The sequence below is a fragment of the Plodia interpunctella genome, chromosome 10, assembly GCF_027563975.2.
Source record: "Plodia interpunctella isolate USDA-ARS_2022_Savannah chromosome 10, ilPloInte3.2, whole genome shotgun sequence".
Classification (NCBI taxonomy): domain Eukaryota; kingdom Metazoa; phylum Arthropoda; class Insecta; order Lepidoptera; family Pyralidae; genus Plodia; species Plodia interpunctella.
The window spans coordinates 7485875-7499912 of NC_071303.1; the positions used below are offsets into that span (position 1 = coordinate 7485875).

At 33.7% G+C, this 14038-nt stretch overlaps 1 protein-coding gene across 8 annotated transcripts in view; it reads right to left on the bottom strand.

Annotated features, from left to right (window-relative positions):
* The window catches only part of LOC128673207 (supervillin-like), a 166528-nt gene that overhangs the window by 18024 nt on the left and 134466 nt on the right, over positions 1-14038 (bottom strand). For all 8 annotated transcript variants that reach the window (XM_053750884.1, XM_053750887.1, XM_053750883.1 and 5 more), the window contains 2 exons: positions 9226-9297; positions 7131-7242 (listed from right to left, as the gene is read on the bottom strand). In XM_053750884.1, coding sequence (XP_053606859.1) covers positions 7131-7242; positions 9226-9297 — 184 coding nt within the window. The remainder of the gene's footprint in view (positions 1-7130; positions 7243-9225; positions 9298-14038) is intronic.

The following is a 14038-nucleotide window of genomic DNA, read 5'->3' on the forward strand; positions in this document are numbered from 1 at the left end:
AATAAGCTGAAGAAAAGGCAGCGACTGTGCTATACCTATGTGAAAGTAGAACTTAGACCATAAAACTGCCCTTTTTGAAGCAACACCGGAAGTGGAATATAATGTAGTCACAGTAAATGTGACAAAACTTTCTGATATCTCAACGCTTAAATCTCATCAGTATTTAGATCACTAAATATATATTTTATATCAATAAAAATATATTTAGTAAATAACAACCACTAATTATTGTAACCTCGAACAGAACAAAGGAATGTATATTTAGGTCGTCGGGAAATTAAGAAGCCTGTAGTAAAAAATATTATCGTTACAATATCAGAAAGCACCAAATAATTCAAGGTCAATAACCAAGATATAAAAGATAAGATATGAAAAGATAATTCTTTACATTAAACTTACGCTGCAATAACTGAGATAAAAACTATATTAAAATTGTGCATAAAACAAAAACAGTACGACAAAATAAAATTATTCAAAATTGATAAAAGCATTTGGCACAATTCTATGCCAAACTAGATAAACAAAGTCACATTCTATAACATATTATAGGAAAATGTAGATAGCGATCAAAACAATCTATTTCCACACAACTCGGCGCGAATTTATGCGATAGTTTCGCGAGGTATGCGCGGGCGCTTCCCACACGGCGCGGACAAGTACTGCCTGGAAGTCTGTTGGCCTGTCGGCTATCGCAAGCCCGCGGTCTCGTCCGCTCGGGTCAATGTTGTGTTGACCAGTTTTGATATTGATAAAATAAAATATTTCTTTACATTGGGCATTCAACGCACTTCCATAAGAATTTACGTGTGCAGACTGCGTTCAGTAAAGCAATGGACAAATGTTAAGGAAAATAGGATGCTGTCGACGATATCGAGCCTCTACTGAACGGAATACTTGTATTTACAATACATTTAAAGTTATATGAAAAGACACTTTTTCTGGATATTAGACAATGCTTAAATTGGAATTAACTTGCGATTACACTATTATTTTCAGTAAATGAACCTACAGGACACGATATAAGAATATATGCATAGAATTCCTAAAAATCTTGCATTTTTAACATTTAAGCACTGACAATATGATATGTATTATTCTACAGATCTGTTGTTTTAATTAAGATATATTTTAATGTAAAATAGTGAGTGTAGTTTGGTGAGCAGCACATCAAAAATTCACAAAGCGCATATAAGCGAGCCCACTAATTACTACGTGGAATTAGTCAGTTTGGACAAGGTTTCATTTACATCATAAATATTATCAAAACGCACATAACGTGTGGTTATAATTGGACGACGAATGTTTTTCAAGCAAGTCTCATATATATCATGTTTTGGAACAATGTACTGTTACAGAATTTCACTTGTGTGAGAATTAGATAGGTGCGGTGTAAGCAAATAAATCATACACATGGTAAAATTAAACAAAAAATGACATTACAAGTATGTATAAATTAATAATGCATAATCAAACGGCGGATATTATTTTCAGCTTAAACTACAAAAAGATAGAGAAAGAAGAAGATTATATGTATCATAAGTTCATACATACCGCGGGCAAATGTCAGCTAAGATAAATCTACAGTTATAAACCTCCCCACTAGGTTTTTAGTGGGTTATATTAAAAAGCTACTGCTTAAATTCATAGGTGATATTATTTCCTTGAATGGTACCCCTTATAGAAGATTTGTCATAATAGTGAACGATATTATACTCCAGCCACGTTGAGATCGGTGCGCGTGCGTCGCAGTGGCCAAAATTTATAATTAGCTGTCACATCTAATGCCAAACTTAAGTGGGGCAATTTCATAATCTTATCTGGCTTTGGCACACACTGAACTGATTATGACGAATGTGTATTATTATCTATCGATGAGTCACTATATTTCTTTTGTTTTTAATTAACTTATATTTTCAAATAATCGGTTAATAAAAATAATAACAGGATTATTTAAAAAGGCTATAAAGTTACAAAACGATTTTTATTAAACAATTGGATGACGTGGTCTTCGAATCGGTACCTACTGTTGTAGTTTTAATAGCAATAATAATGCGTTTAATAGTAATTAATAGTATTTGTAATAGTATAATAGTAATTGCGTTAATGATAATGCGTTTTCATGACATACATTACATGATTTGTGGACAATTTCAATATTTACAGAAAATCTTACTTATCGATCGATTTAACTTAAAGCCAAGTTTACAAAAATAAAAATTACATATTGTTATATGTAATTTTTATTTTTGTAAACTTTATTAGTTTTCGGAAGTTAATATTTTATCTCTCCTTCTCTATTTCATCACGCGAATGAAGCCAAAACAGTTTGCGATTGATGAATCTATAAAGGAATGCAAAATGGACAGCAAACACTACTATCCCAAGAACTGGTTTGCTTGTTACTTATGCGAGGGCACGTACTCGGACAGATTTAAACTACCTGCTCTACGGATTTAGTATATTTACTAAGGTGCGGAAAGCGCACCCTATTTTTGTTTTATTAAGTACTAGCTACGCCCCGGGGGATTTCGGGAAAAAAACCCCTATTTGTTATTGAGGTTCTATTCTACCTATGTACCTAATTTCATAATAGTAGGTCAAGTAGATTTTGCGTGGAAGAGTAACAAACAAATAAACATACACACATACACACATCCTCACAAACTTTCGCTTTTATAATATTAAGTAGGATTTGTACTACTACTACCATTTATGTATATGTCAAAAAGTTAGTTCGTTGGAAATGAAAAATCGTTGAATGATTTTTTTTTGGGGATACATTGAGATTATACTGAGCGTAAGTCTATTTCAATACGCTATGTTAATGTGGCTTGGCCATATTCGACCCAGGAAGCTAAGTCGATTACTAATGACACCTGGATCGACCTTCCTAAGCCCCCTTAAGGAAAGAGTTGCACAGCTATACTTTACACATATAAGGTGTGGTGAACACAAATTATGCAGCAACACAAATGTTATCAAGAATGTAAAGTCGTTTGAATGTAAGTTATGTTCATTGGTGAAATTTGTTATCACACATCAGAAATTTTGTATTTACTTTGTTATTTATTTCTAAACACGATTTGTGGGAAATAATCAACTTAAAATAACGATCCATAGCTGTTTGTATAACACAGATTACTCACAGATACTTTTAATGTCAATACATAAAAATGTAAAGAATTTAACACAAGAATAAATGTAGCAAGAGTCACAAACAAGTTCCAAATCGCAAATGTAGATATTTCCCTATAAATTAGGTAAATCACCACGCGGAGCCCTGAAATCATTTAATTTCCCGAAGCCGCCCTAGATGGCGCTGTAACGAAATGTAATAAGCGCCACGGGGGAAAAGCAAATCTAATTTTTGCACCAAATCACGTCGAATATTTTTGCACATTTGTACCTACTTAATTTTGATTTCGTACACACAGGTAAAAGTACGCACTAAAGATTCACTTTAAACAATCAATAAATGAAATAACATTCGCATTCGCGGCAGCCCTCATATAGAGTGAAACTTTAGGAGTAATCGACTTCGGTGGATACGGCCATGTTTTGCCTAAACCAGCAAACTATATAAGAAACAATGTGTAGCTTAGCTATGACGCTGCAGGCCTGTTCTTGGCAGAAGAGGCAAGCCGAGACGTCGTCACTTGAACTATAAGGATGCCGAATACCGTGCGAAGTGGAGGAGAAAAGAAAGCGAAACCCTGGATTTCGACGCTATATGGCGGTGGAAGAAATCGATAAAACACTAAGATGAGAGAGAGATCCATAAATGAATTACCATGGACAAAATATCATATAACTGGGCTGAAAATAAATCCGATCTTATTATATGCATATCACCTTTACAAAATCATTAACATTTCTTTGTTCATCATAAATGTATACCTGTTTTACACCTAGACATCCAGGTAAAGGTTATTTGATGTTCCGATTACCTTTCAAACTATAACAGCTAAAACAAAACGCCGAAAGGTCGAGGCATTTGGACTAAAAATAGGGTGTCATTTGGGTAAAAATAGATCGAACTTTGGGAATGCCCTTGATGAGTCATCGCGACCCGGGATGGTGATGGTTACCGGGTCTTTCTTTATAGTTGTATTTTCTCATGGCTGAGGGTCGTGGTCATTGTGTGGAACGAAACAACTTTCTTGGCACTATTAATAGAGTGGTTTGCAATTGCATTTTCCAATTCACACACGCTAATAATCAACCAGGTTTCCTCACGATGTTTTCCTTCATTTTTGAAATCGGTTCGGTAGTTTCGGAGATTACCCGCCTCAAACATACAAACTCACAAACGCTTACCTCTTTATAATAATAGTATAGATTATTATTATTATTACTTTATTTATTTTAAAGGATGGTTAGATTTATAGCGTTTTAAATATCGGTTTCGTGCCCGCCATACGAAAAGTATAACAAGTTAAGACCCCAAATCTAATTTACACTTTTCATGACTCGATCTTGAAAAACTCAATAAGAAATCGCAAAGGACATGCAACCTTAAAACATTAATCATAAAGTCGAAAAAGGTGTACAGATGAATTATTTTAATGTGCAAATTTATTTCCCGCTGAAAATAATTTCGACCGAAAGCGGCACGCGACTGGAATAACACAGGAATTTTAAAGGCGTGACTATGTAATTATAGATTTCCTGAAAGGTTGCTTGCTCTGCAGATTTATTTTTGAAAATTATTATCTAAGTATACATTATAATAAAACTGTAAGGGGGCTATATCTGTCCTGTCAGACTTTTGAGACGCTAGTACTTCAGAAAAATCGGAAATTATGACGCGAAAATACAGCCCAAAAAACGGGGATGAAAAGTAAATTTAGAAGTTGCGTTATAGTTACCCATATTACTGCAAAGGGCAAAGCTCGTATTTTTGCGAGGTTGAAGCCACTCCTCTGGGCAACACTATTTTAATTGAGGCGAAACGCGGAAATGTCACTTCAAGCACGCAATTTAACTTATTTAATAAAACATAAATACATCTATACAAATTATAAACTTGGTTTTGCCCGCGGCTTCGCCTGCGTTTATTTCGTGTGTCCGCTCATAATTTATTATTGTAAACATCTCGAGTTCTAAGCAACGTACCTATCACGATGAAACTTACGCCAGATTTTAAGTTAGACCATCCGCTATACAATTGTGAAAACCATATCCAATTCCATCCAGTAGTTATCGCGTGATGTAAACATTCATCATTCACAAACGCGAACAAACATACAGACAGACAAAGATTGTAAAACAAATAGTTTTGGCTAATAGAGATTAGTCCCACAAAGTTAATTGAACATTTTTCTTTAATATCTTCTATGTACAGACATAGCCCACTTACAGTTTTATTTTATGTATAGATGACAAAATCTGTCACGCTTTCACGGCTAAACAGCTGGGCCGATTTCGATGAAATTTTGAATAGATAGATATAGCTGGCGGAGTTACGGACAGCAGTTAGTCTACAAATATAAATATACAAGATTGACTCATTGAAAGAGTACAAATTCAAATGCCACGATATCAATCCAAATATTTAGTTGTTGGTTTGGCCTTATTGGCCCTGGCTAGAATATCGCGAACTGACACGGCCTTGGAAACGAAATAATATCGATTGTGGTTGTTTCGAATCACGCGAAATTTTATCAATACCCTTTAACATCACTAAGGCTTGTCAAAAGCAATTAACTCGAAGCCTGAAACAAAAGTGACATTTTAAAATATTTGTTTTTATCCCAATAAATGGGGTCGGCATATCGGAACTATTGTAGATTTACATTAATTTGACAGCATTTTACTGGAATTTAGAGACTAGATTTCTAGCATTCCGTAACAACTTCCCCACATTGACTATAGATTAAATCAAAATCAAATCATTTATTCAGAAATTAGGCCTTTACAGGTACTATGTCACGTCAAATTCTATGTCATATTAAATATTATTTACCAAAGCTTTGTAGCTTTAAATTTTAGCATTCCGAAACGACCACTGGAGAAGAAATACCGAAAGAAACTCATATAAATAGTGTTGGTCACTATAATGCCAGAAGGGCTTACCATTTTTAAAATATAAATTTATATATTTTAGCTCAACCACAACAGAGGGTACCTCTCGACCCGGCCCATGACGTCGCTAATAAACAAATTAACGTATTAGTGTCTCCAACCAAAATAAAATGTATTTAGGTATATCGCATAAAGTCAGCAACGAGTTAAAATAATCTAGATGGAAGTCTAAGAGCTCTCATCTCTCCATAGTTCTAACCTTGCGATCTTTGCACGCCAAGCAAGGGTGCCAACTATAAGGGTGCTTCAGTAGTATAGAGGTTGCCATCTGTTCATATACAACCCTATGTAATGGTGTCGTGAGTGCTTGCTATTGTTAAAAGTACTATGGAAATAAATATGTAGATAAGTATGGTAGTTGTAAAACCACCATACTTACATATAACCGCATTGGGCATTGGAAATATAAAGGACTATTTTAAACTTTTAACTTTAAATAAGGAAATATATTAATATAAGCAACTAGACCGTTAAAGAATACTTACTCGGGCCCTTTTCTATATTAACAATACAAGTTAATTTTTAGTAAGATAATGATGCATTAAGTATAGCGTAATCATTTTAACTCAACGCACAAATTATTTGCGGTTAACTTCTAACAAACAAAAGTGAAACAATGTAAAATTTGAAAATAATATAGGATGGAGTGTTAAGTAAATTATGGAAAATAAAAATTTACTATATATATTATTATAGGTAGTTTAGATTAGATATCTAATTGGTACGCCAATCGAGATGGCGTGTCAAGAAAACATAATTTTCCGCAACGCGATAAGCCCATTTCCCATGCCTTTCGTCTAAACGTAGTTTGTATATTATAAGCATAGGCAATGTATAAGGAATATTTACTTTTAATTTTTTGAGGATTGATAATAGCATTGAGCTTGTCGATACTAGTTATCTCTCGTTATCTCTCATCTAAAGGTTTTCTTGGTTTCTTCCTGAGATATTGAGCAACCCATTATAGCCTAGATGCCTATAATGGGTTTCCCTTGCTCGGCGAACAAAAAGTCCTCAAAAAGTGAATAGGTTGGATCAGTACTTACGTTGATCTTGTTCTTGGCCCTCTCTATCGCCTTGGAGTCCTCTCTGTCGGGGCTGAGGCGGCACACCCTCGCTCGCCAGTCGTTCGCGCCGGCTGCCTGGAGGGCTGCCAACCTGCAAATAAAATGTCCACGTCGTTAATTATTTTGGACCATTGCAACTCATTGAAAATGTGTAGTTTGTTTAACAAGGAGAAGAAAAAGTAGGAAAGTGGGCCCTGAGCTCGACCTCTACATATAAGGAAAAAACCGGGATAACGCTCAGGTGAGAAAGAAGGATTTCCGACGAGATGCTAAATTAAATGGAATCTACATTGCTATTTTTAAATAAATTATACCAGATATACACATCTGTGAAGAATTTGTGGAATCATAGCAGCGAATCAACGCACATTGCTTATTATACCTGGCATTGATATAAAGCTCACATACAAACTAAGCAGTGCATGTTTGATTTCCCTGATATTGTGTAGCAGACATTAAACATCAACTTATAGACGATAGAGAAAAAATTAAGTATATGACAGCTAAAATCATATGAACCACGACATACAAACATTTATATAGACGACATCAAATTGAATCACAATGGAGATCAATATAACCACTAACGGAAGTATGACCAAGAAGATGAAAGATCATACGCATTGGGTCATGCATAGATACATCGTGTTGATATTGAAATTCACTCATTTCGACTATTCCAACCCGTCAAAAACTACATCAAATCGGTACGATTCTTCTGTAAACCGATAAGATATTATAAATTACTTAATTGTATATGTAATAATAACGGCCCGTCCTGGCTTCGCTCGGGTAAAAACAATATAAATTATGCACCTTCCTAACTCTATTTAAAAAAATCCGCATCAAAATCCGTAGCGTTTAAAATTCCGTCCGTGTCCGTCAGTTTCAAAGATCTATGCATTCATAGGGACAGACAGCGGGAAGCGACTTTGTTTTATACTATGAAGTGATGTATACTTGCACACACACACTCTGACACTTTGGTAAACAACAAATAAATAACAATAGTTATTACTATGTATTATATTAAAGTTAACCTTTTGAACGTCTTATCCGAACCCATTAGAATTAATTGTTGAACTGATAAAGGAAAATAAAAAATAAATACAAAAAAAAAGACATACCGCGATAAACTCAAAAACTACCAGACGGATTATTGTACGGTTTTTACCAATAGATAGTGTGATTCCTGAGGAAGGCTTAGGTATATAATTTATTAGGGTTTTATCAGGTATGGGACATTAGGTAGTATTTATATATATGTGTATGTGTGTGTTGCGAAACAGGTAAACAGCTTATTCAGTTGGGAATGATTAACATTAGAGATATAAATAGAATGGAGACAAAGGGATTATTATTGGACTGAGTTCTAACACATTAAATTGGATACTGTCTATTTTAATTCCTGTTTCCTGAACTGTAATGTAGATAAACTGTAAAACTAAGTAACACAGCGTATTTATATTGTCTAGATAATTATTTATATCGTTAGCATTAAGTACTGCTGCAATGGAGGCCATAGCTTCGCAAACAAACGCGATAGGGGGACTTCATTTTATAATATAAATAAGCAAGTAAGGATAAGTATTTGCATAAGTAAAATATAAACTAAATATGCTTCCATTCCACGTTAAAATACATTCTATCTATGTACGAAATTTCATCGAAATCCGTCTATGGTAGATATAGTTAACAATAGGATGTTCACCCTCGAATGCAACTGGGAATACGAAAAGACGAAAGACAACTTGCTAGACTATGCCATCGGTTTCAGCCATTGGTTTTACTAAAAGTTGTTGTTTATTACTGTTTCTGTTAATTAATATTTACGTTTATACCTATTATTATTATTAGCATATGATGTCCCAATGTTGAGCAAAGGTATACTTATTAAACTTATATAAAGCCGGTTAGGTTAGGACAAATCTGTTAGTAATTTAGTGTTAGATTTTCAATACTGCGTGCTGCCACAGGGCGGCATTCTTGTCTATTGTCGAGCCAATGTTAATATTCTGAGTCATATAAGTTAAGTTTTTTTTCTTTGAACTCAATAAATATTACAGTTATTCACCTTTCGGCAATGGTGCCCCCTCGATGCGGCATCTCTGCATGCGTAGCGCTTCGTTGGACACCGCCGCCCAACCTGGAAAAAAGATAACAAATAATTAACACACATAAACAATACAATACATACACATACAATACATTTTAGGTGCCCTGATTTGAGGAAAGCGCGAGAAAAAAGAAATGGTTAATGCGCAATTAATATCTCTAAGATTTAGTTTTAATTCATAGTCTTAAGAGACGACGTTCGTTTCGTTTTAAGTATTTGTAACCTGTTTTTTTATAAAAAATACATTTGTATATACTAATCATTTATCTGAGCCGTCCTAGACAAATTTCTAAATAAATTATAGAACTTCTAAAAAAGTTTTGAAAGCATCGGTTTATAATGTTTAATACACCTATTTTACGTACCTAATATGTATGCGTTAAAGTTAATATTTCCGTAATACTAACGCAACGTTAGGGATATTTATGACATACTTATCAGATCTCTGGTTATGTGGTAGGGAGATATGAATTCCATGAAGGCTATCAACACAAGACCAATCATTTTGAAGTGAGATTTTTGGCATGGCATAGCATGATTGATTATTCTTGTCCTTTAATTTTTTTGCGTTATAACTTTCAGGTGGTTTTAAAATGTGGTTAAAAGATATCGGACCAATTGATATTCATTTTGAAGAAATTGATTCTTTATAAGAGTTTTTAGTTTATTTTAATTGTAATTAATAACAAATAGCGTCATAACAATAACTACCCAGCATAAATTATTCTTGGAGGAATACATTATGATTTATTCCACGAATCGAACTTGAAAAGTATTGACCGGTACGCTAAATGGAACCGTTAATGTGCCATTTCAATTGGTGCACTAAACAGAATACCTCTAACTTGTAATTGTAACATAAGAAATATTATAATTACTACTTACTCTTAGTAAAAAATAAAATAAAGTGACATTAGTGAAAGGACAAAGACAACACGGAGCTACTAATGATAATTATACTTAGTTGATAAGAAGAGTGTTCACATTAAATCTTAGCAGCCCTTATCTTGTACTAACAATAAACAAAAAAGCTGTGTCGTCAAATATAATGTTTTCTGTACCTACCAGCAAGGAAGAATTTTTTTCTTAAACCAAATAGATTTTTTAAATAAATTTTAGATACAAAACTTTTATTGTCGTCAGATAGACTGTAGTGATTGTTATATACAACACGTTAAAAAAACATGTCAAGTAAACCGCTGAAGAGTTCCCTCTTTGGGAGTCGATTCTGGGTGTATCATCAGATCATGATTATCATAATCATTGAAAGAAGAGATGGATTTCAGTAGGATATGGCTAAGATGAAATTAAAATGGTTAACATAAAAAAGTGGAGGAGGCTGACATACTGTACTGACCTCATATAAAGTGGGATAAGGGTAGGCGGATGATGAACTGGAAAGCAAGATAAGCGGGAGTCAACTCAAAAAAAATTGTTAAATGTGTATTGTGGGATAGTCGCTCATAGTAGCGTTAAATTTAAAAGAAACTGCAATACACAAATGACTATATAGTTTAATTTCGCGTAGACTGTAGGCCTGGAGCAACCATGTATATTTAATTCATAAATCTGTTGATTCATCTTCTAAGGAGCGAATAATTTGGGGAAAATAAATTGAATCTAAATATTGTCCCGCTTACCGTGAACTACAAGTTTCTGGAAAATGGTAAGTTTACACAAAAGAAGAATTGCTTGTTTTAATGTTATTATTATTGTCCAATGTCCAATTATAAACGTTTGCACAAAACTTAGTTACTACTAAAAATTACCTGTGCTTCTCAAATTTCTCCTTGATAGACTTGAAGTTGAACAACCTGTCTTCGGGCGACCTAACGGATATCATGTTGCCCGCTTAATATTTCACTTATCACACATAGAAAGACTTAAAAATGACTTCTAAAACTACACTAAAAACCACCTCACATGTTCAAAAAGCCATTACAAAAATAATTTTCTTTCACAATGTTCCGTTCTAGCAAAGATAAGGTGACACGGTGTGACACTGACAGTCAATTCGACCACGTCGTATTGATAACTGAGCACTGGGAACGTATGTATCCTCTTTTATGTTGTGTGGAATTATCCTGTAGTACCTACACATGTTCATTTGTAATAGAATATACTGTGTATGAGTCGTAATTAGTTTTGTTTGTTAGCAAATAAGTAATGTGTTTGAACAAAGCATGGATAGTATTTGAATATTATTTTGATTTATTTGTATAGTCTGGAGTTTTAAGGAGTGAAATTAAGCAGAAATATTTCTAGATCGATGTTAAGCAGTTAGCGATGGAGAGAGAACAATGGAAGGAACCGACACGAGTCTCGCTCTTAAATTGGATGATGATATTAATGATACTTTTTAAAATTAATTTTAGTTTAAATTAATTATAGTTCATATATTACAAAAGTATTTGTTTTGAAAATATATGTCTATTTCAATAGAATGAAAAGTCTTGCCCCGAAAATGAGTTACAAACTACTGCACTACCGTTTCTACAATAGTTTAAGTAATAAATATTGCAGTGTATTGTAGGTCTTCGACTGCTAAGCAACCGTGTAAACAGATTTCGCTTTAGATTAATTAAATTAGTTGCTATTTTAATCGATATATACATAACAAAATATGCGACTAAAGACTGAAACCGCAAACTTTGGAGTCAAATAGAGGAGGCCTAAGGCCGATAATGTTGACATTACAAAAACTAGGTGGAATATACTTTAATAGAAACAGAAATAAATAGGTTATCTATACTAATTGTCTTAAACGGGAAGCGTTTCATAGATAAACAAAGGTTTATCTATGGATACGCTTCAATACACTAATATACCTATATAATTTACAAGCAAAGACTTGTAAATTATATATACATTTAACGCATTAGTTTAATTTAATTTGCAGTTTAACGAGAACGTATATGACTAAATAATAAAAAAACTTATTTTCAGAGCACGCAATTTTTCTACAACATAGGTATCTATACTAAGAGGGAAGATTTGTATTTTTATTTGAACCATAACTAAAGCTCAATAACTACTAAATCGATTTTCTATAAATAAATAAAAAACGACATTAAATCATAGCCAGAACACAAAACATTTTTCATTTTCGGAGCTACGATCGCATAAACAGACACATAGACACGTCAAGATTACTTACTCTTGTATGTGTCGTGTCGGCAAAAAATATCTCAAGTAATGAGCTAGTAAAAAAACTACATTCACGGTACCTACCGGCGAGAGCAAACAAAGGACACGAGCTTACAGCGAGCTTTCACTTCAGGCTTCGACGCGAGTTCGCTGAACGGGTAGCGTGGCGCGACTGTAGGGCGGGCGGGAGCTTCGGCTATGAGGCTACGAAATGCCCGTACTATTGGAACTCGATTTAAAATTTCACTTGAATCATCAACATCATGAACTGCTGGGATGATATTTAAATAAATACATAAATAAATAAATACAAGCCTTCCTTAAGGATACTTGCTAGCTTGAATATTAATTGCGGATCACACAAATAGATAGACGGATTTTTTATCGTTAAGCAGTATTTCTAAAATAGTCTTCTAGGACGAAAACTAACTATTATTTATTTTACCTGTTATACCTTTACTAGAAACTCGCAATATAGTTAATACACGTTTCTTGCGAGTTTCTAGTGAGTTTCTATAGTACACGTCTGCAACCTGCAACTCTCAGACAACAAACCCTACTCTTTAAAAAGACGAGCTTTTACTTGTTTACATTGCAAACAGATCCAATTATGAATAATTTTCATATCGCAATTATACCTCACGTTATTACTAGAGTACTAGCTACTTGATATTTTAAAGGTATATAGATAGGTTATCATTTTACTATTTTCGGTAGTTTTCAGGGTAGGTAGGATAGGGATCGGACAAAAGTTTATTTGATGAATATAGAATAGACACTAAGAAATTATTAGTACACAAATAGAAATAGGGGAAATTTACTTGTTAGCGACTAGGTGCAGAAAATCCTTATATATTATAAAACAAAGGCCGCCTGCCGCGTCTGTCTGTTCGCGATAAACTCAGTAACGACTGCACGGATAGTGATAGACAACTAAGGAAGGTTTTGGTATATAATTTATTATATTTTTACCTGAGCGAAGCCGGGAACGGCGGCTAGTACTCATATAAAAAGGTTTTATATGCAAAACACTTAGTAATTTTACAGGCTTCCATGTTTACTAAAGTGCGGCTAATTGAAGTTTTTACTGCTTCCCCGTCATTCGATTCTTGTGTGATTAACGCGATTAAACGCGTTAACGCGACGATAAAACGTTAATGTAGTTAAGCGATAGGGTTTAATAGTGTGACTTACACCGTTAAAAGCTAATTGAATGATTCAGTTTATAAAAATAACTCATAAAAAAAAATTGTGATTCACAGAAAACTTTCTGGTCAAAAAATTTAAAAAACAACTAATAATCAACGTCCATAATTATACTAAATTGGTTAAAACCGCATGATAATCAATTCATTAGAGTCTATCATATTAATTGATTACTATACTTCGGTACTAAAGTTTTACTGGCAGAGAATGTCATATATATTTAACTTTTTGAGTTGTTAAATAAACATAATAGACTTGTTAGTGTTCAGAGATCAAAAGTAAATCGTAACTAATATTATAAATGCGAAATTATGTTCGTTTCTTACCTCTTCACGCATATCTACTCAACCAATCGTCTTGAAATTTTGCATACATGTAGTTTGGTATGGAAAAGTATATAGGGTACCTTTCATCCCGG